Source organism: Mugil cephalus, chromosome 16 (assembly GCF_022458985.1).
Source record: "Mugil cephalus isolate CIBA_MC_2020 chromosome 16, CIBA_Mcephalus_1.1, whole genome shotgun sequence".
NCBI lineage: Eukaryota > Metazoa > Chordata > Actinopteri > Mugiliformes > Mugilidae > Mugil > Mugil cephalus.
This window is the reverse complement of record NC_061785.1, coordinates 7,372,978-7,396,973: the sequence shown is the minus strand read 5'-3', so window position 1 is coordinate 7,396,973 and position 23,996 is coordinate 7,372,978. Positions and strand designations below refer to the sequence as shown.

Below are 23,996 nucleotides of genomic sequence, written 5' to 3'. Positions count from 1 at the left end.
TTTTCTAGTAAATTAACTTTATTTGAACTAATCAAAGCCACCTGTATTACTCAAGTTGTGTGACACATAACAGCTCACTTACATGCACGGCTACACATGTGCAATTACCAGTCTGACTAGAAAACTGTCCTCGTTTATGGTAGCTGTCAACCTGTGTAACACTAGCAGGGAACGCTCAGCGCTGCTTTCCCCTTTCTAACCGTCAGTCAGCAGCTGGTTACAGGCACATTCATGTCAACCTGAGGCATCTTATCTATGCCAATCACGCACTGACGAAACGCACAGCGCAGCTCTGGAGCGTACAAAGCCGCGCCGTCTTGCAAGGAGCTGCGCGAACTTCATTCCAGTTTGTTTTAGAGCACCAGGTGGCTGAGAACTTTCCTATGTTTGACAGTGCAGTGAGTTGTACTAGTTTAAACAGGACAGACGCTATCTGGACGGGTTCGTTCGTGTTCCGCTGTGACACGCCGGTTGAGCTACAATCCCCGCGCTCTTCACGTTAGCCTTCGCCCCTCACGCCCCCCCTCTGATCGAGGATCAGCTCCACGGCCCGGGCCAGGTTGTCCACGGTGCCGTCGGCGGTCACCGTCGGGTGCCTCTCGTCGCTGGGCCTGAGGAAGGAGAAGCACAAGCACAAGATAAAGGACACGCAGCGCGGAAAGGGGGGGGGGGGCAGGAAGACAGCGGTAAATAAGAAGGAGACGAGGCCCGATGCTATCAGCTGCGGTTAACAATGCTGAATGGATGAACTGGAATAAAGCAGGACATCATGGTCTCGGGGGATTCAGGGACGGCGGCGCTCTCAGAGGAGTCACGCCCTGAGCTTAAGGGATACGACTAAAAAAGATGCCACTGTAGATGACAGCAGCAAATAAGGGCGAAAACAAACCACTGGTAGTAAATACAGGAGCTTATTTTGAGTTGCTAGCATTCAGTCAGCCGGAAAACAGGAGAAATGGCTAATGTTCTTCAGGCAGACACATATATAAAGTCATTACTAAGAACTGGGTGAGGACGGCCGGAGGTGTCGTACCCGGACATTTGCTTTTACCTCACCGTCATATATGACATCTGACATAATGTTAAATGAATTGATCCTGACATAAATGCAGAATGAAGCTTAGCCAATGTTAACCCTTTTATTAACTCTGCGTTCTGTCGTTACCTGCTGTCATGAATTCGTTCAGCTTTGTCCCTTTCTCTCGACATTCTCAGAGTTTTGTCTTGTAAATTGTCCGAACGACAACAGACAACGCAGCGACTTCTGCTTTTTTCTGGTTTCCACCCAGAAGGGAGCATGACCTTATCGGTGACGTAGTAGGGTTACCCTCTAAAGGAGAAGTTGCCGTGTTGTGTATTGTTCTTCAAACCATTTAAAAGATAAAACTTTTGAGATTTTCTCTGCTCCCCTCAAGAGAAAGAGAGGGGAAAAAAACGAATAAAGGCCACAAAACAGGTGGACAAAGATGGAAAGCCGTGTACGTTTGCGGCAAACACCCAATCACGACGATGCTAACGGTAGCTAATGTCAGTCGTCAGACTTGTTAGTTTTTGTTGTTGTTAATGTTGGCAAAGCTCCATGCTGTATTTATGTCATGATTAATTAAGTCAACATTATGGAATGGTTATGAATTGATAACAGAAAATGATCTAAAACTAACTAAACTCACTGAAACTGAGGCTAATCCATTTTTCCAAATCCATACTGGTTCATATGGATCATTGTTGAGTCCAGTTGCCCTTGATTTGATCTGATAATCCACACTTTCCCTGGTTTCGCTGTATTTACTGATACATGTCACCGTGTTTTTGCCACTCAGGGGGGGCTTGGCCCCGGGACCCTCTACACCCACAGTTAAAGGTATCTCTGCAGGGCGGTGCGTGCTTTCAGTCTCCAGCTGTCACACAGTGTACCAGGCTTTTCTATTGTATCCGCGGAAAACAAAAACAGACCCACTGGGCACTTTAACGAGAACCGCTAATTCCAAAAATACCCCGATTCTAAAAATAAACACCAGAGATTTATTCAGCTCTGAGGAGAAAGGGGCTGGACCCCAACTGGAAGACGCCGCAAGTGTAGGAGGGCGTAAGGCGATTGAAAACAGAAGGGATAAGGAGAAACAGGTTTATGCCACTCGTAATCATTTACTGCTGTGTTAAAAAACATATATGCGAAAGTTTAGCGGTGGACCTGCGTGTGGTTATCGACGGAGAGTAAAGCAAAGAATGAATCGACCACGAATAATCTGCAGTTTGATGGAAACCACGACAACACGTGAAACTGAGATGTTGAGCATGATAAACCTTATACCTGCTACAGTCACATATCACTGTTGTGCATTAGATCCTGGAAACACATGCGTTTATGTAACACAAAGTGAACTTTTGTGTGAATCTGCTAAAATATGTTCGTTGAAAGCTGAAGGCCGCACGGTCAGGAACCACAGACCAAGGCTACGATCCTAATCTTGTACCTATTTTTTATTTTTTTTTCTTCTAAATTGTGAGAAAGCTGCAGGAGGCACGGAGCAGCCTTGACCACGTCCCCCCCCCCCACACCCGACCTACTACCATTGTCTGGCTCACGGCCCAGTGATGGATGTAGATATGGCTGTTTAATCAGCTGGTAGGGGAAATGTAATCCATTTGGTGTGGCACCAAGCCCAGGCCGGCACGCAGGACCCTTTTCCTCCCCGTCACATCAAAAGACGAGAGACGCCCCCCTTCATTCATCTGTGTGACTGCCTAGGAGTCCTGCTCATTTATGAAGTGGTGCCCCCCCCACCCACCCTCTCCCCTCTACGCTCCCCCTCCCGTCCCCTGGCCGCCTTGACCGGGCTCTGTGTGCCGCCTCTGTTCCCCCCAGTCACGGGTTGGAGCTCCAGATGGGGAATCTTTGTCTAGCCTTGGGTGTGCGGCACACACTGCCATTAATCCTGCCTTCAGAGGGCTCCGCTAGCGGAGGACCATGGCAAATATTTGTGAGCCGCCCAAGTGTAGCGGCAGAAAAAGAAGAGGCCGGCGGTGGTTGCGGGGTGAAAGGAGGTGTTGAATATTGAAGCCACATTGAATTCAGGGAAGCGGTGCCATGTGTTTACGCACGTCTGTCAGCTGCCAGCGCTTGGGTTATGTGAGCCGGTCCACTAATGGTCGGAGTGTTATGTCTCCTGTGCTGGATTACTCCCGCACCCTTTTCTGCCCGAGGACTGATTGAGTTCACACACACACACTCGTACGGGCTTGAACACACAAGCAAGTCAGTCACATGGCTCTTATGTTTCACGCAGCGCGGCCAGCGGTACGGGCCGAAGACTCCCTCCAACCTCTCCCCGTGCCTCCGTCTTTTTAGATATGCGTGCACGTGTGCGTGCGCTTATTCATTTTGCTGCCTTCCTCCCGCTGCCATGAATAATGAAGAAGTAACCAGGTCAATGTGACCATGCAAAATTCAGCACAAAGCAGCTAGTGTTACCGGTGAGGTAATCTGCGGCTCGCTGCGCGTCCTTCAGGTCAATGCAATATCAATACACGTGAAGAGATAGGTTTAGTGCCCGGGCTTGACAGACACTGAGCAGCCTTTTTTTTTTTTTTTTTTACACAGGGATGAGGTCAGCTATGAGGTAGGAGGTGGGGAGCAGCCAAGAATTTTGTCCAGCAACGCTGCAACAACGATGAAAGAGCAAAAGGCTTCATTAGAAAGTTAATGAATGAAGATTTGGGTTGGATTTTAGCCTTAGCCAGAAATTAATCAAGAATAACTAACTGATTAATTGGCGAAGTAGCTTATGAACCAAGATGAAGAGCATTCGCTGGATGCGGATTCTCGAATTTGAGGTCTTTCTCCGTCTCTTGGCTTTAAGCTGTCACGTGTGTCACCTGGGAGATCTTGCAACCTTGCCGGGGCACTTTTGCAATTTCAAACTGCAATCAGGCCTTCTTCCTGAACCTTGGTCCACATACGCAAGAAGAGTCAAACAGAACCTCGTGCAATGAAGACGGCACAAACGCAACATTTTCCATTTTTGATTCATAAACTCATTTCCCTACTACTAAAACTGACGTCATGGCGACGCTGACTGCCGGAAAGTGTTAACGAACAAATTCCAAGCTATGACTGCAAGCAAACAATGGCATTCTTCCCACTAAGCCCGACTGTCTTAACCTTGAATGTGACTAACGCTTTAAGCAGGAAGTCGACTAATCACTGACCACGTGACGATAATAACATGGACGCCTCGGAGAAGACGGGTGAGGAGCCCAGTGGGTGGCTGCAGCAAACTAGGAGCGGTTCATCAAGTGTGTGGAAATACTTCATGCCAGCACTGAAATACAGCAAAAGTACTAAAATACCTCATCTCATGCTAAAATATCTCATCTGGCAACAAGCTGGGGAGTATTATTAAAAGATATTGACGGTGCTGAGTTGCTGCCTGGGTTCATATTTTTTTTTTTATACATATCTAGAGCTCACGGTATGTAGCACGTGCGCTGTCTGTTCTCAGCATATGGGTTCAGATCTAACATATAGATTTCACTGTGGCAAAGCATTGTTTTCTACTGGGTTTTTATTAATGACATGTCATCATGTCATGCTACGCCTACTCTGCACTGCAGCCATGCAGACTGCAACCGAGTGTGATTGGTATAAAATGCATTTCCTCATTGAAGTCTCTCAGAGGCCAGACCAGCAAAGAGAATTCACCCAGAATCTGCCTCAGACATATAGAGGGTTTTCATGTCATAAATCCGGAGGTCGCCACGTTGGAGGCACCCGGCAAAGTAAACAAAGAGCAGGGGCTGTAGGGAAGTGGATGGTGGAAAATGGTGAATTATTGTCGTGTTTTCGGCTGTTTTTGGCTGCACCGACCGGGCAGACCGGGAAGAACCATTTGGAATTTTATAGACTGACAAAACTTATTACAAATCAGAGAGAACAAATCAGACTAAAAGAGGTTTGCAACGCTCAAATCTCTTCATCTCTTAACTAATTTTCTAGTGTAATGATAATGATATGATTCATATCAAGCTACGGCCATGTCTGATTGTCTGATACTGATAACTTTTAACCACTGGTAGAGTAGCAACAGCTAAAATCTGCTGTAGTTCTCATTGTATTCCAGGCAAAGAGTCCAGCCTAGATGTCTACACTAGAAAATTAGTTAAGAGCCGCTGCAATATAACATTTCAGTTACCTGGCAAGAAATGGGCTGAGCAAATTCGGATTTTTCCAGACATTTCCCTCGCAGAACCTGGTTTAGCCTCGCTAACCACAAGCGCCTCCTTTCCTCTGATAACTTTTGTCAGTCTATAAAATTCCAAGTGAAAACACGGCAACAATTCACCATTTCCCACGATCTACTTCAGTCCGTGCACTTTATTTAACTTGCCAAGTGCCTTGGTGACTCCCCGGACTGATGACGCGCCATGAAAACCCTCTGTGAATGCTAACACAATGTAGCACAGGCTACAACAAAGATTGTTCTGTCATTTTTCTACTACCCATGAGAAAAATGCTCCTCTGTGGTTCTGGTTAGGGTTAGCCGCCTGGCCGGAAAAAAAGCAGCGGTAGCAAAATTTGACAGAACAAGATCAGTTGCAGGAGTATAAAGAAAGCCTTGAGAGGAGCCTTACACCTCGGTTTGAACTGAACCAACCAATGAATGTGTATATTAGGTATGAATTTAAGCAGTTTGTAGCTTCTTTGTCAAGGGGCTCGTTTGCCAAACGACAGATCATCACATCAGTCAGCGAGTAATCTCAATCATCTCTCCGCATGCCTTAAAGAAACATACATGAATTTTTAATCCCCCCTCAGCGTCCGTGACATGTCAGTGGATTAAACAGCCACGCTGTTGTGACCAAGCTGGTCACAACGCGAGTATCAGATACATACCGCAATATGGGGGCTTAGTGTGTCATACGCACAGATGTATAACATGACACCTGGCTCTGTAAAACACAAATATGTTTTTGTAAGGATGGGCTGCACATCCATGAAATGAAACTGGATAGGAATGAGTCATACAGAGAGCGAGCCTATGTGTGAAAGTCAGCTGTGAGTCAAAGACTTACAGAAATGACTGATGATATAGAAATGAAATAAAAGGGTATTGTTATGCATTGTTACACCGGGGCAACGTCAGGTGTGTTTAAGGCTGGCATGCTGAAAGGCACGGCGAACTGTCCATCGGTTAATGCTTAACGCTGTGGGAACGTATGCAAAGACAAGACAAGGGAAGGAAGCAAAACCCTTGCACACTGCATGCTCAGTTTCATTTACTCTTAACCTTTCCACCTTTGCTGAGCACGCATTTTGCATTACAGATAAAGCAGATACGGATTGCATGAGGGTAAGAGATGAAAAGTTCAACCTGAGTCAACAGTGCATGACTCTCAAAGGTGATGTTTTGGTCTGATGAGAAACTTTGACAAGATTTCTGCAACTTCACTCCGGCATGCAGATTTAAAAATATTCACCCCAAAATTACAAATCCCGCGACTCATTTCCACTTATGCTGCAGGTGTGCGCCTGAAAGCAAAAGTTAGACCGTGGACAGTCACGCACAATGCATCGAAAAAGAGGAACAGGGATCACAAGCGGAGTCTTATCAAAAGGGACATGACGGCGACAAACACTGCACGCATGCAACAAAATCACATTTTATTTTCAGCTAATTATACGATTGGGCTTATCATTATTAGCCTCGCTCTTATTTTGCAACGTTGCCCGCCGAGTCACGTGAAAGAGGAATCAAATTTACGAGGCCTTGCGATAACGCCGAAAGCAAAAGAGTCAGTCGGCCAGAGAGACACACGGAAAAACACTCAACCCAGTTCATTGTGCAGCTTTTCATATCAGGCCAGTGAAAGAAAGCTGGCTTTTCTTACACTAAAGTGTATAACCCGGAGGAGGACACGTCCCGGCGACATCTAGAGCCTTTATGTTCAGCCAAGCCTTGTGGGTGACATTAGATGCTAAGACGAGACAAAACCTTTAAGGGGGTGGGGGGAGAAGGTGTGCTTGTGTTTTCTGCCGCTCAGCAACACTGCAGGAGTCTTGGCCTCGAGGGCGAGAATGTGATCGCAGTTTTACTGGCTCGGTTATAAATAAAAAGGTCATGGGAGTGACTGATGCATGCGCATCCGGATACGAGTCAGAAAGAGAAGAAAAAGACAGAAGAAGAAGAAGAAGAAGAAGAAGAAGAAGACCTGCCGGTTGGTATGTTGCAGCCTGGTTAGCGTCACTTTTCCTATCTCCCTCTTCTGTTATACCTGGTATTTACAAGACAAAGATAACACCCTTGAAATAATACAGCTGCAGCAACTTATGAAAAACAGCCACTAACTGAATGGGGAGGGGGGGGGGGAACCACCATGTTACGTGCATGTTATGGCAACAGAAATGACAGATGCTAACTCGGAGCCCTCACATCCTCTGCCGAGTTTGTGGCCGTGCAGCAGCCGTTATCACTTTTCTGCACAAAGGCTGTGTAATGTTGAATCACGATCAGCAAACAGCTGCGGTGCGGCGGCGTTCACACTTTACACAGATTAACGGTTCTTTCCAATCGAGCCGGACACAAAGGGGATTCCCTGTTTCGCAGAATGAAGGGCCATTTGATTTTTTTTTTTTTTTTTCCATCCCGCGACTCTATGAAAACCTCCTGCGAGTACGAGGAGGGATGTTTGTGCGTGTGTGTGTGTGTGTGTGTCAGAGAGAGAGAATCCTGAGCTGTCGAAAACCACCCACTGGAAACTTTCTGTCCTTCGCAACCACAAACTCATCCAAGGCTAAACGCACTGGACATAAACTATAAACCTCTACGCTCTGTCTCTGTTTTCATCTCCCTAACTACAAACTGACAGACCTTTTTTTTTTTTTTTTTTTTTTACCCTCTTGTCTTTGCATTTCTCTACCTTTTCAAACAGCCATTGATTTCCATTAATTTGCATGTATGAAAATCAATTACTAGACTCTTGAAACATTTCCTAGAACAACACAAAGAGAGTCACAGGAATGGAATGCTAAACCTGGTGAAGGTAATATTACACTTTAAAGGCTTGAAACTTATTTATTTCACTTAAAAAAAAAAAAAAGCCCCCTTCACCGTTTCACAGCTGCCCTGTCAGCGTTGTGCTCAATATGCAGAGCTTCATGTGACCCAGATCTAACCGCGCTCTTTTCATCAGCCTGTTATTATTAGCAGTGCGGCTGACGACTTGCCGAGCCGTCGCCTGTGTGTGTGTGTGTTTATCTCAGCCTTAGTGAACGCTGAGTCACCTGCCTCTGATGCAGACGTGCAGGTACGTACGTGCATCCAAATACAAGCGCAGATGCAGACGCGAGCCATTAAGGGCAGGAACGGCTCCAGCAAGAAACCAGGCAGAGGCCCAAGGCCCCCCCAGCCAAGCGGCCCGTCGATTGGTAATTGGAAGAGGGATTGGTTCCCCATTGAAACGGCTAAAGGGTTGCGCTCATGTATTTAAGAGGCAGTGCCATGTTTCAGCCTGCCATCTGTGGGCTTTAGTTCTCCGATTCTCTCCCACTCTCACTCGTTCTCTTTCTCACGGGTGGAAAAGTACTGCGGAGGGGCTCAGCGGCCGAGGCCCCGGCCGGCTCCTTTGTCTTGCCGTGGGAGTCTAGTCTCACTGCGAAAAAAAAAGGAGCTCAGGTTAATTATTAATATCTCATTGACTTATAACGCGCGGCAGGCTTTAGAGGAGCCCACGGGGCAGGAGAAGCTGTCACCCCGGGGTGCTGAGGGATGGTGGAACAGTCACGGGCGCCCAGCGGCGTCTCAACAAGCTCTTTAACCTCTTTGTGCGGCTACTGCCACATCCGTCCAGGAACCGGACGGCGTGGCCCACCATTATGTGCCGTTCTCTAATCCAAACGCGGCGTACGAAACACGATGTGAATGAAAACAAACGAGATTTTGTAGATCCGAGAGTATCACTTCAACTTCTGCGAGTCTCGGTTTAACTCAGATTTATGACTTGTTAACTGGTCACGGTGACCTCATATAAACCTCTTATGTGTTAGACTAGACACATATTAACAGAGCACCACACTGAAACACCGACATTTAAAATGAAACCCTCGTACTGTAATGTGACTAAAAGATGCTTCAGAGTCACTGCACAATCAGCCTGAATACACGGTGGATTTCAGTTGTGACCTATATTTAATATCCATCTTTGCACACATTTAAGTTTACCAAAGTTTTCAATGAAATGTTTGGCTGCTTACGGTCGTATGTAGCGCATAGCAACACTTTGGCTAAATAGACCCATTCAAGTGTGGAACTGGCTAAATTTGGTTGATACACAATAGCTTTGTTAAGGCTTATTGGTCCAAATGCAACTAAATATTGATGAGTTTGGCTTTATTTTAATAGTATTGAGGAGCAGTGCAACGTGTTTTTTACGTCTATGCTAGTTATAGTCCAGACACGTATTTCATTTGCTATTCTGGCACCAGGGCTAAATTTAGCGGCGTTTTTTCGCTTTAGAGCTGGTCCGATGCAACTAAATGTCAACGCGCTTAGCATTAGCATGTTTTGGCAACCTATGGCAAATCATCGCCATGCAGAGCAACATTTAGATAAAAACGACACACCTCGAAGGCTAAACAGTGGCACACCGACTAAATGTAGCCGCATGCCTAGCAGTGTTTTGGCTAAATATAGCAGTCTAGCCATTGTTGGGCTTGATGCAAATGATATCTCTTTGTTTAGCCTTATTTGGTTAAGCATGGCTAAATATAGATGTCCTTAGCTGTATTTTGTCTAGATGGTTAATTATATAGAAGCTGTTTAACCTGTTTTTATGACGACCTGTATGCTACTTAGCTTGAGGACGTTTAGGGCTAACAATGGTACCAGCTAACTGGAACAATAAATATGACATATAGCTGTGTTTTGGATAATTATTCATAATTGTAGGCTATAATTTTTGCCAAACTAAATATTTAGATGTTTTTACAAGTGGAAAAGTGACTATAATGAAAACTGTGATGCAGCAGTGGTTTGCTAAGTTGGAGGCATTTGGGGGGACAAAACCTATGTTTTTAAACGCATAAAAATGTGAATGTAAAGGCGAGGACCACAGAGACCGAGGGGAAAACAAACACAAATCAGTGACTCCAGAGTGGGTGTCAGGCAAAAAAAAAAAAAAAACAGCGCTGGCATGATGAGCATCATTTCCAGAATTGATTGTGTTTACATTCCCCACAAAGTTGCCCTCTAAAATTGGATGAAAACATAGATTAAACTCTTAAGTTAATTAGCAGAATGTATGTTACTGTGGTGAGATGCTGCCCTGGACCACATCCTGTCTGTATGTTTATCAGAAGAGACGAGAATTACAGAAGATGTCCTTTTTTTTTTATATATATATTTTAGCACTCATATGCGCACAAGTGGTTCACGTAACATGTGAACATCTGAAAGGCTGTAATCCCGTGGCAATGAAAAGGGTGTTGAAATGAGCAACACACCCTCTGGCTACAAACAAACAGATATAGTGGAAAGACACAGGCAGGAAGGGAAAGAAATCCAACAAACAAAACCGGGCTTTCAAATGCCACCTGTTTAAAAAGGAGGGGAATCCAGCAGTGCAAATAGAAACCTTAAGCAACATGCATTTTCCTATTTTACCATTCAAATATGCTGCTGCAGACTAACTGAAGAGACGTGGAGAAATAAACGAGGCTGGATGCTACATGCATGTTTAATATGATGTTATACACTTAACAGTGTAGCTATGGATGATCAGGTTTAGCTATGCATGTGTAAATATATATATATATATATATATTTTTTTTTTTTTTCCCCACCAGACAATTTGTCTGTTTCCCACAGAACAAAGAAAACAGCTCAAAATGCTCTTGATTTCAGTTCCTCTGATCATCCAGGGGGACCCGGACACAAAAGAGGGCCCCTGTTGATTCTGCTTTGGTTCAAAGGCCATTTTGTGAGCACAGTATGATTCCCCGAATCGGTGTAATGAGTCGGAGTTGTGGCACAGAGGCGAGCAGACCTAAACGACACCCCTCAGAAGCGCTGCAGCCGTCGAGCGGAGTGGCTTTTGACAAGATCGGCCTCGGTGGAGACGAGCGCACTCAGATAACTTCACTTCCTTCCCACACAGACAAAACTAATGTGCCAGCAGTGGTTAAGAGGACAGGGTGTGGGGCTGTGCTGTTGTAGTAGACGCTATAAAAAGTGCCTGTGCGCTTGTCTACAGGGGGAAATTCTTCACGAAGATCAAGCAAAGGCACAGGATGTGTGACTCAAGTGCAACCTGCTCAGGCACGAATGCACTTTAAACCCCGTTCGATTCAAACGTGCTCTGAGAGAATTAAAGGCATTAGCGTGGGTGAAAGAGATTTCATAGTCATCTAGGGGGACGCATACAAACAAGCCATTGTAGGTAACACTTGAAACCATGTACATTATCATATCCATTGACGCTATAGGACACCGGTGGAGGACTGAAAGACAAGCTAGGGCTGAAATACAGTATGTACCTGAGAGCCATCCCAGGGGCAGTGCTCGGCCTATAAAGGAGATTAAGCTTCAACCACAGCAGAGTGCGGAAGACACATCCACCCCGTCAAGGTTCAGTGTCACAGACCTGCTAAGGACAAAGCCAATTCAAAAACCCAACACTGCTGTCTTGTGTTCTGTCTAATGTCTGTTTGATTCACAAGGACGGGAGATCGGATAGGCCGTCCGAGTCAGGTGGGGGAGAGCATCACCTTTCTGCAGGGAGACGCACATGGCTGCAGTGAAAGACTCGCATTTGTCAAGTGTTTCACTCAGTCAATCATTAAGCCTGCATGCTGGGTGGAGGATTGTTAACTCGGTTTTGCATGAGCACATCGTGTACACACACACACACACACACACAGAGAGAAACCCTGAAACCCTGATGAATTACATGCTGCAAATAATGTCAGTGCAAACACGATAAGGAAACTGGGATATACAAAGCAGAAACTATAAATCATATTTCAAATCAGCAGCAAACAGCCGGTAACGATTAATCTCAAGATCATGTGGTAAAGGATTAGATTAGCCAGGATATTCCAGATTCCAGTCTAATTCTTTCAAGTAAAATACTCAAAACTTTCAGGTGAACTACTTCTGAGCAGTTGTCTCATTGCTCATCTCTCTTTAGCTGACAGTTTGACGCATTCTTGCGTTGCTCCTGGCTCTGGTTGCCTAGGTAATGATCCTTGTGGATCATTAAAGTCTATCTAGGTCTAAGAACTCTGCCTACTTTGCATTCGCCAATATAATATAGGGCAGCTGGCAACGCAAAGTGGGCAGGCACCAAGTCGATGCAATCTCAACTTTGATTGAGGCGCCGCCCTAGATTGGCAAATTTTTTTTTTTTTTTTTTTTTAATGTTTTGCTTGTTTAACTCTTAAGGTGGGAATTGTACAAAGGGGTTACCGAGGCAACCAGAGCCTGGAACATCTGCGTTAGTGTTAAGAGCGAATTGCTTCATATGTGCACAGGGCTTATCGCGGCTACAAGTCCTGAGTTGCATTAAACGTCCCAACGCCGCTAGTGGTTTCCTGCGTGTATGCCCCTTTACTTACGTGTCTTTACTGAAGCTGAAAGTCCCTTCCCTTCATTCACTGCACTCATAATGTTTTTTTTTTTTGCATGTCTTCATTACAGGGACCAGTGGGAATCTGCTCAGGATATCCCCACTAATTGCAGGTTGTGTGCCACTTTGTGCCAGCTGGGGGACTCTGCCCACGGTGGTGGGCACCGGCAAATGAATTCTGATCCAAAGGCATAAGCACATTGTTTTGAGTTGCTAAAATATTTCGATGTTTTGTTTTGTTTTTTCGGTTAGGAATGAACAGACGGCGCGTAGTGTCTATATGAAAGAATTGCTGAATAAGCCACATTAGAGGGCTTCGCTGTGAAATCAAGCCACATCCTCTCCACACACAAGCCCACATCTGTCTCAGACCCTGCTGGTTCCGATGACTCTGATTACACGAGCAGCAGTTACACTGATAGCTTTGAATATTTGCATACCGACCATCTGGTAAGAACTGTGTGTTCTAACTGGTGTCACTCACGCTACTGCACGTGCTCTCGCCCTGTGTGTGTTTTTGCATGAGCGTAACAGCTTCGCTGATAAGGTGTGCGTTACCCACTGCACTTTATTCTTCTTTGGGTTACACATTCATGAACTGAGAAAAAGCTGTGGTGTTACACTACACTGTTGGCCTTTACTCAGCTGCCACTGGTCTCACCTTGAACCTAAGTGTTAACTGTAGCACGCTTATGCACAAAAGCTACATTCCCGTCTCTAATTCGGACTGTACTGACGTCCATCGGAGCAAAACAAATGTTCATGTAAGCTACTAATTGTAGCTTAATGACACCTGAGGAATTACAGGAGAGTAAAAACTGAAGCAAAACGAATGCAAATTGCCCTCATATATGAATCGTCTGTGTCTTAGCACTGCATTGAATTGTTTTAGTGTGTGCAGCTTTACAATAACATTTAAGGAACTATATGACATGTGAAACTACAGTGCCAGAGAGTTCAAAATAAACTTGTGCATTAGAAAAGAAGAATTAGAAGTGCTGGTAAGAGCTGGTTAAGGTGGAGTCTGTAACTATGAGCGGAAAAGATTTTGTGGCTAGCACTTTAAAAGACACGAAACTAAATTACAAGTAACCTGGAGGATGAGCGTACATTTACACGGTAAAGAAAACCTCTTTGTGACTGCAGACAAAGTTAAGAATGGAATCCAGGATGTAGGATGCATGCTTTCTTGTCTTCAGAGGATTTAAAGGCTGTAACCGCCACAAGATGTAGACCTCTGGTAATACAGGGCAGTTTACGAAAAAACATACAAGTTCATCTGTTGGTGTTCACTCTGTTGCGCCTTGGAAACTATGGCTGCCGCACACCGGCATTAATTGGCAACACCACTCATGATGCAAAAAGGCTGAGTGCAGTGGGCCAGAGGCGTGAAAACTCAATGGACAATGTTGCGTCTTTCAGAACAACACGGTTCGAAGAATACGGGTTTTTCTAGGGTGACTGGGTGAAAAGTCCTCGACTGACTGAGTCAATCAGCTTATCGCAATCCAACTGAACGGCAGTCCACTTGGCGAAGATCAGACCAAATGTTAGAAATTGTCCCAACAAGCAAAAGCTGGCCACAGTTCTTCTGGCAGACGCCGAATGCAAACTGAACTCTTGACTTTGCACAACACTTTCCATCTCTAAAACCACAGTTTCTTAGAAAGGTGGTTCCGTTATGGTTTGACTTGTTAATGAACATATAACTGTATAACATACTGCCAACGTTAAATATAAATCTGACATATAGTAGCTAGGCTAGGAGGCTCGGAGGCTGGAAAGCTGGAAAGCTGGAAAGCTGGAAGGCTCGGAGGCTGGGAGCGAAGATATTTCCGGAATAATGGATGAAAGCTCACACGCTGTGTGGTTTTCCTGTCCTCCGACGTGGCCATGAATGCAGCATGAAGGAAATGAAATGTTCTTTCTTTACCATGTTCTTTCACAACCATGCTAACGTAGGCATGTTTTTCTAAATGCACCATAGAATGAGGCTGGAGCAGGATCGCACGTGCAACTACTGGGGGGGAAAACTAATGGCGTATGGCAATGACACGGCGACTGACCCCCTCTGCAGTCCATGTTTCCTGTTGCGCCCCCCCCCCCCCCAGTAACGGCCGCAGACAGAAAGGGCACAAACCAGGGCGCGGTTTTGGATAAAATGGTCCATAGTTTGCATCATCGGGGACTAGTCGTCTCCTGAGAGGTGTAATCTGGCTCGGCCGGCTTGTTTCCCAACATTCACATTAGCAGTCAAGCGTCGGCCACAGGGAGAGGTTTACAGTGTAAACCTCTCTGAAGATGCTTGCTGCTGTGTGAAAATGTTTGCCATGTGCTCCGTGCCAGATTCCAACGGGAATCCAGGACCGGCTTCCTCTAACTCACTGGCCCTCGTTCAGAACACCTATCAGTGCCGTGTCCTGGCGTCTGACTCATCACTACAGTTTGCTCCGTGCGCACATGGGCACAGCTGAGCTGTGAATGTTTAAATCTGAAAATTCTTTGATTGTGACAGATCGAGCGCAGCCGCAGCAATTAAACAGTTCTACAAATAGTGCGCCGGAGAGCAGTGTGATGTGAAACTGTTTTTGTTATGCCTCAAAGCTGCCTCAGTTCTGCGCTGATGCAGTTACTTGAAGATAAGAGAACAGAAACAAAGAGCACGAGACTATTTGAGGCCGTGGTCCGTAGAAGATTAAATATTAGATACGGGAGGACAGGGTGGAGAAAACAAACACTCATAACCCATCTGCTCTGTCAGAATCACGCACCATTAACACTTCTGGCTATTAAGATGGAGACGTACGCAGATCAGTCATAACATTATGACCACCTCCCTAATATTGTGTAGGTCTCCCTTTGTGCCACCAAAACAGTTGTGACTCATCAGACAATGGACATGGGTCATCTGAGAGTGTCCGTGACATCTGGCAATTGATTCAATGGATCAGCCTAGTTCCAGTCCATCAAGGGCCTGGTCTGGTCTGGTCTAGGTGGGTGCTACATGTCTAAGAAGCCAGCAGAACACTGAATTGTCACAAGACTTGCTTCTCCTGTCAGTTGTCATAATGTTACGCCTGATGACGGGCTCTAGGGCAGGGCATCACTCTCCATTGTCAGCAACCAAAACCTTAAATCTGCACTAATCAATACTTTTATTTTAACAATGGATCTGATGACTAACCTGAAAGGGTTTACTTGCAGAGACAAACCTACAAAGAAGAATCACGCCACTCTGCAGTTCCTCTTAGGCCCATGGGCGTTGTTGTGGCATCTTTAATTTTAGCTTATTGTTTGGTTTTTACGCCTGTGACTTCTCAGCATTGACTGTGTGACTTCTCCCTCCACTCAGCAGACTTACTGTACCACAGTTACAAGCCGGCCCATTACCAAGCAAAGTGAAGTGGAACATTTTGCACTCCTTTCAAGAGGTGTTGCTCTTGCATACACTTGCACTCATCAGTTGGCCATAAACATGACCCCAAATGGTGCTCTGTGTGTGGCTGAGAGTGGAGTTCACACCAAGACTAAATAAAGCGACAGGTCGATAATCTGTTGAGTTGCCATAAAATCTCTTTGTACATCTTTAATACTAAATTGTGTTTGACATGGCCACATTATTATCCGTCGTTTTCCTATGCATGCATAGACTGTATACAAATATGGACACCCCGTCGCCACTTCCTCGTGTGCTCTGCTCTACTTACACCAGTTATGAAGAAATGTTGGATTATACAGTGTACTTACTCATTTATTTATTTATTCCTACTTTCACGGTCCAACGGGATGGTTTACAGAGTGGATGACAGAAGAGTGTTAGAATTTTTTTTTCTTTCATCATGCACTTTCGAGAAGTCTTTGGAAAGCAACCTGGACGAACTGTGCTGATGTGTATTTTCGTGTTTTAGTTCATCCCAAGTCCCCACTAACATGGAAGGGGTGGAGTCTATGACCTATACCGCAGCCAGTCACCAGGGGGGGCTCTACTTTGCTTTGGCCTCACGTTAGAGGAGTTGTTTCACAGTCTATATTTACACCGTCGATGTTAAGACCAATATTTTTAAGTATGTATGTATTTCAGTAACAGTTACACACACGATGAGGTATGAAAATCTAAGTTCTCATGCTGCTTCAACATTCAGACACGTTACAGATTTGAAATTCCGAACAAGGTTAGGGGCAGAGTGCGGTGTCGACAGACTGTTCCCAAGCAGCTGATTAACATCAGCATTCATGCTCCCAGTCTAGTTTCCATCCACATTTTGGTGGTGGTGTGTGTGGAGGGGGGGGGCTGCCTCTTTGCAAACCTGTTCTAGATTAAAAGAGCAAAGGGCCCCCCTGGCTCCCCTGAGGAGCGCTAACTTCGCTCGTTATTTAAGAACAAGGGAAAGCAGAGCGCTATTACCCAATGACAATTACCCCTACGTTGAGCCTCTCTAGTCTAGCAGTTGTTGCTGGATGGCCTTATAATGCCACTTTCCTCGGCCCACTCCTGGTTTTCTTCCTGGAGAAACCCACAGAAAGACGGTATCGTCTGTAAAAATCGCAAGAAAGCAGAAAGCGTACAAGTTTGATAGCTCTAAATAAGGCTCGAAGCAGGTCATACGAAGAAGTCCCTGCTGAGTAACCGTACGTCAAGCGAGGAGCTTTCTTTTTTTTTTTTCTCTTATTATAATACAAGCTGATGTGATTTGATTTGTCTGTGATTTGTAGCTTTTTCCCCTTCCTGTCTTGTCAGTGAGTCTGCGGTATTTTGAAGCAGTCTTTTTCTCCAATCCTGATGGGAACTGGAGGCCTGCGCAGCATCTGGTTGACTTGGAAACAGCTGTGTTTTCACAGATCTGACTGTGGGTTTATAGCGAGCCTGGGTTCACTGGGCCTGTTTGGCTAAACAATGTTAAATCTCACGTCTCACAGTCCCGCCGTTAATGTCACAGGATCGGAGGATGTGCGCGGCTGTGACGGATCCGGACCTGAATGAGGCCGCTTAATGTTTAAAAAAATTAAACGACAGTGACGCCGCGAGCGCCGTAAATTCTAATTTCGATGCGCGACTCTTGTGCCCCCGGTTGCGTTTCACGGGGCGGAGGAATCCACGAGAATGCTCGACAACGCGATGCCAACGGTTATTCAAAGCGGCAGTAAAATTCGAAACTGCTTCTCTCCTTGTTTATAGTGTAAACTGACAAAAACAATAAAGTGAGAAAAATCTTTCAACACCTTGAGATTGCGGCGTTTAAAAGGCGTCTGGCTTATTTTAGTGGACGGTTTCACCATGTGAATCCCACGCACAGATCACTCTGTGAATCTAGACCACCGCAGCTGTAGTGCACGTAATTCATAACTGATTACACATATGTTTTTCTGCAGTTCTATTCTAACCAGCTGCTCGGAAAAGTGTGTGTGCGCGCGGGGGGGGGGGGGGGGGGGGGGGGGGGGGGGGTGGGGTGGGGTGGGGGGAATATGGCTGAGCAGCGGCGTAATTTAAGCGGCTTTGCCCTGGTTTTGGTTGAGCGTATCAGTCACTGTTCAGTGTATCATCGCCGGGCTCAGACTGAGCTGCTGGGGGAAGATTGCGAAGTCACATAAACCAGATGGACTGAGAAGTTCAAGGCAGCAACGCTCGCATACCGACACAGACACGCACACAGGTTACACACACACACACACACACACACAAGCGTGCACATTCTGCACATTGCACGAATATAAACAGAAAGCCACGGGGAAGTGGAAACCCGCATATTCCTGTCACACACACAGCAGAGTGGCTGCAGGGATGTTTTTTTTTTTTTCTTTCTCTTTAGTTTTTTTTTTTGTTTGTGAGTGACTGCGCTCTTAGTGTGAGATTAAAGCTGACTGATGCTCAAGCAGATTACTCAGCGTTCTCTGGTCACGTGACTGCAACCTGCGTGCCGATACGCAGGTCCTGTACCGTGGGACTTTCGTATCGATACACAAGTCTCGTCCAGTTCTCAGGGAAATTGAAGTGTTTCCGATGTTAAAGTTCACGAGTTTCTTTTAATCCACTAAATGTTTTCGACTGCTTTAGTTGCTTTAATCGTAACATATAGGAATGTGTAGTAGAACAGAAGATACACTTAACAACAGCCACAGAAACAATGTAGGTTTGTCCTCCATGTTTTAATATAGTGTATAAAAGCATATTTTTGGACTTTTATTTGAAGTAAATTAATATATTACTTGTAATAGAGCACACTGATGTTGTGTAATTGCTACTTTTCTACTTAAGAGAGCAGCTCAATATTTGTTGTCACAGTAATTAGTGCTGTGAATAGATTTTACAGCCAATACCACAAAAAAGATAGCATTTCCCCCTTCGATATCTATAAATATTTTCTAAGTGCATATCTAAAACTTAGGTCAGAGAGAGCCGGAGACGCGGAAAAAGCGTGACATGTGACATAATGTGCAGTTCCATATCAGCCTCTTCTCCCATTTCAAGTCGCTTCAAGCCATAAGTGCCACATGTATCTTCTAAAATAATCAGCCATGTGCTTGTGTAATTACTCCATAAGAAAAAGGCGCCCCAGTAATCTCCAGATTTGGGGCCGTAAATCCTTCGCCGACTACGAGGCTGTGGGCCGCAGGGTTCAACATGTGGAGAGAATAAAGCTATTTTGGGCAGATTCTCAATCAAATAAACAAATCTGGAAGATTTGAGCATGAGGTGGCTCCCTCACAGGAAGCCCCGAGTGGCGAATCTGGTGTAAGGGCGCCCTCTTCAGGCGGAATAGTTTAATTATCTGTTTTGCTTTTCTTTTAAATATGGTCAGAGTCAAAGTACAGTCAGATTGTTTGGTTATTGCGGTTTTGGACGTGTCATTAGTTTTGGTTTTTATTTTGTTTTCATTTTTAATCTGGCTTTTATCTAACTTCAGCATATTTTATTATTTTTACCTTTCTAGCATGGTTTTTAATTGAATTTTACTTATTTATGTCCCTTAGGTAATTACTGAATTATGATTTATAGGTATTTTTCCTGAACTTCAAAGTGGTGAGTGTGTGATTTTTTGTGTGTTTTATGTAATGCACTTTGAGCTGCACATTTTATATGGAAAGTATTCTATATAAATAAAGTTTACTTGATTCATTCATTCACTTATTAAAGATTTAGGTTGTTTCAATCTAGTTTTATTAAGTTGTTAAGTTTTTTCATTAGTTTCGGTATGAGGGAGCACTGAGAAAGGACCTGGATGTACAGAACAGCTATTACAACACTACCACACACCACCTTCCCGAAAATTGACCAATGAATATCTTGCGTACTTGCTTAGGTCAAAGTACAGTTTAAGTTTAAGAAGAATTTTCCACACCTAGTTTTATTTTTTTTAATTTTTTTACTATATACAATATCTTTAGTATATGTGAGGCCTAAAAGCGCAGGTTAAGCCAAATAACAAGCTAATGAGGTGGATACTTTAGCATTGCGCTCCAGTAGCCCGTGATAAAAACTATAATGAGTTATCCAGTAATCCAGAAGTACAGAGAGAACCCTGGGATTCAGGATATAATCACTGACCTGTATTTTCCAGTCCTGACTTGTACACCTTTCATTCCACAACGCTGGGCCCCACCTACATCGTTTACGAGATCATCCCCGATCATCAGCGCCTGCAAGTGAGGAGAGGAGAGGAGAGGAGTGTGGGAACGCTAACTTGTTGACCGGCCTGTGGGTAATTCCCCGCTGGTGGCACAATGTGGCTTACCGACACATTAATTAAAACCGGCACACCGTGTGCGTCTGTACTAAGCATCATTACAATCTGGTAGATGTGCTCCGGTCGGCCTGCCCCTCCTTGTACTCGGGTTTCCTTTTAACAACTGCTCAGCTGTCCTACGCACTGACGTACGTGGCCACACATTATCCAACATATAATGTGATACACTGATCAGCCACAACATTAAAATACATGTCCATTCTCTGATGAGTCACACCTGTTTTTGGAGACTGTTTTGGTTAGGAAGGTGGTTATAATGTTATGCCTGATCGGTGTGCAGTGAAGGAGACAAGGAGCTGTGTGTTATTTTGGATAAACAGAAGTGGGGCTCGTTCGTCTCCAGAGAAACAAGAGGTACAAGTACAGGGTACGTTGTGAACAATGATCCCTAAACCTGCATGGCATGCTCACTGAGAGATATTTATTTTACCAGGGCATGTTGCAAGTTGCAGTCTGAGACGGTGCGGAGGAGTGACAGTTTGAGGCCTATGTTGTGGAAGGAATCACAAGAAAAGGTAGTGGGGTCTTTGAGTGGGATTGACTCAATGAATGAGGAGTTTAATCTTTTTTTGTGATGAGGGCACAGAGGCTGGATGATAGGGCGACAATAGAAAATCAACAGAATCAATCGAGTCTTAGAGCGACACGAACCGGACTTTCTTAGAGGGGCTACTACCAGGTCCAGAAATAGATGAGCTTAAAGACAAAGCATGGATACTGCAGATTCTTACATTTGGTATACTGGGAAATGAATAAGCACCAGGGATATAAATAAATACATCTTCAGACAGTTGCTGAGTGAAAATATATCAATAGACGCAAAACCATGGCCTCTTTCTGTGACAAGTCCAAACATATAGACACTATTATAAGCCTTAATGTCTCAAATCAAGCAACAATAAAGTTCCCCTGGATTCGAAAAAAGCTGTAAGTGTACACTATATGTTGGCTCAAACAGTAAGTCAATCATCATAGAACTCCAGGTTAAAATACCCAACTTTACAGCGAAAATAAGCCTGTTAAAAACCAGGCTCTTAAAGATCTCTACTTTGTCCTCTTTAGCCCTATTTTACCTGGGATGTCCTGTTATTCATATATTAACATGTGGTGAATTCGCACCGGATGAACAAACTCTGTGTTTTACTCAAATTTACGATCCGTTGTTATGGCTCTGCTACTTTCCATCCCACTCCACTACATGTCAGAGAAAGTTTTAATTACTTTGCAAATCATAATTTATAAAAAAAATATATTTTTGATACTATTTATCCCAGGGAAGAAATTACCAATGAGTTGGTGGTATTTAAATCAGCTCCGCCTTTACCAATGGTTTTAATAATTTAATTCAAAAAGACGCAAATCAGACAAAAAATCTGACAAAAGTAAAACTCACCGCTAAATGACAGATGTTTTATCAGAGGACCTGTTGAGAGACTTATAGTCTAATTTGCAGACATGTTTGATTCACAGAGGATTAAGATCACAGATGCCCTCAGTGATTATTACAAATTACCAGAGGTCCCCTGATAAAATTAGTTCTGGGCAAATAGGGCTTTTGATCGGCCATGTGGTCATGAGTGGCAACAGGCGAAGTTTTTGAACCACACACTTCCCAGAGATCCTGATAGTGGAACCCGAATAATGCACCACAGGATGAGCGCAGATTTGGCAAACACACACAGATGACATTCCAAAGTAAATCCAATCTAAGTTCCTTGATTTACTTCTGAGGCCAGTCAAAGGTCAAAACACGGTCAAACACAGCAAACATACTGTTACAAATAAAGCACTTTAACCTTAAGAACTGACGTAGTAATCTTCAACATTGCACAACTAACACTTGACTTACTGCTTCGAACTTAGACTCTGGACACAAGCAATGTCAGCTTACCATACCTCATGTGGTTTGAGTCCCATGTCATTGAGGACACTCTGGAAGAACGTCTGGGATGGCTTTCCAATGACTTCAGCCTTTAAATCACAAGCATACTAGAGGAAACACAGCGTTAACATTACTCATCTGTGCAGAACTGGGGTTCCTGATAAACATATCTGTGTCACACCTCTATCATACCTCAAGAGCCTTCATGTAAACCCCGACATCTAGTTTCAAACCATCCGTCTCCTTGTAGTATCTCCTGTGAAAAGAGGTCGACATAATATCTGTAAAAAAAAATAAACAATTCAACGCAGTACGCGAAATACGCTGCATAATAATAATTATAATGTGTACTACTGATTAGTAATGCTCTGTTACCCTTGGCCCAGAGAGAACAGCACCGGCTTCTCCAGGCCGATGAGGACCCTGAACGCCTCGTTCATGTTGTGGTAGGAAAAGTTTTCAGCAGCATCTCCGATCACCACGCAGTTTGGGTTGGTTTTGTCCACACTGTCGAATTCATCGAGAAGTCCTGCAGAAGAATGAACCAAAAGTTCATAACTACAAGCGTCACAGAATCCTTACACTTAGACTTTTGTGTGCTAGTTTAGGTGCATCAAACATTTGAACATAGGGTTTGTACTGCAGCTAATTCTTGCATGGGAACACTTACTGTAGATGCACTACTTGAACAGCTAAATATACACTGAAAACCTCTAGTTTAAGTGGGTAAAACTGAGTGTTTTTAAATTAGATTCGCACAGGGTCTAATGCTGAACATTACCAGGGGCTAATATTAGAGAAACACTACCATCGTGCACCAGCAGATGAGGCCGTAAACCCCTCTCCTTTAGGACTGCGATGGCTGCAGGAGCAGGGGGGAAGACCTCAGACACAGAGATATCGAAGCCCAGTCTTTGGAGCTTGGCCACAAACTTCTCTCTGGTGGCCTGAGTCTCATTGGTGCAGAAGCGCAGCTGCAGGTCAGACTCCTTGAGCCTTTCAACAGATAAGGAGGGCAAGCAAGCATAAATATTAACAGTTCTCACATTGTTCAAATATGCACTAAAGGCTCTAAAATTACGTGCACATATTAGGCGACTGCCTTTACGTTATTGACGCAGCAAATACGGGATCCATGCACTTTGCACCACACACGTTTGACAGCCATGCAAACAGCGTCTACATCCAACCAGCAACCACTCACTTTTTCACTGCTTCGATCGAGCCGGGGATTGCAGCCCCGTCGCCCTCCCCGCTGTCATATAAAACTCCACACAAATCCAAAATGACACCTTTCAAACTCTTTGCACAGCCCGGCCACACCGTGTCAGCCATGTTTCGAATCGCCAACGGCGCATGCGCGTAAGGAAGAGTCTACGTTTCTTAAATAAATAAATAAATAAATAAATAAATAAATAAATAAATAACTATTATTCATTATAAACACACAATAACTACGTCATTGATGCATTACAATACAAATACTATGAACCTAAACACACCACCGATCTCTTTTCAGCAAAAGACACTGAAAAATAAAAATAAATAACTGAATCAATATTAAAGAGAGAAAAAGGTCTATATGTAAAAATTATACAATGTGAATTTTACATCTCAAATGTTAGGAATAACTTCTCCCCTTGTCGTTTTTTTCACTGTGTTGAAACAACAAAATCTCATATTTAAAAGGCAAAAAAATATTGGCAAAGACAACAATGATCAAATTAAAAAAAAAAAAACAGACGACAACT

The 23,996-nt window shown here is 44.3% G+C and overlaps 1 protein-coding gene across 1 annotated transcript; it reads right to left on the bottom strand.

Annotated features, from left to right (window-relative positions):
• On the bottom strand, positions 1–23,600 carry LOC125022079 (phospholysine phosphohistidine inorganic pyrophosphate phosphatase). The gene is made up of 7 exons (XM_047608377.1): positions 23,450–23,600; positions 23,054–23,241; positions 22,621–22,774; positions 22,438–22,501; positions 22,260–22,352; positions 20,165–20,256; positions 1–611 (listed from the first exon to the last, which is right to left on the bottom strand). The coding sequence occupies exons 1-7, from the start codon at positions 23,578–23,580 to the stop codon at positions 500–502; spliced, it is 834 nt and encodes a 277-aa protein (XP_047464333.1). The 5' UTR covers positions 23,581–23,600; the 3' UTR covers positions 1–499.
• Between the last annotated feature and the right edge of the window lie 396 nt (positions 23,601–23,996).

What these genes read in the sequence shown, in the direction of transcription:
- LOC125022079 (XM_047608377.1), bottom strand. Translation starts at nt 23,580, where the DNA reads ATGGCTGACACGGTGTGGCCGGGCTGTGCAAAGAGTTTGAAAGGTGTC. An exon ending in CTGTTCTCTCTGGGCCAAGG is followed by an intron (nt 22,502 to 22,620) that starts GTAACAGAGCAT and finishes CTCTTTTCACAG; the next exon opens with GAGATACTACAAGGAGACGG. An exon ending in TTTACATGAAGGCTCTTGAG is followed by an intron (nt 22,353 to 22,437) that starts GTATGATAGAGG and finishes TGTTTCCTCTAG; the next exon opens with TATGCTTGTGATTTAAAGGC.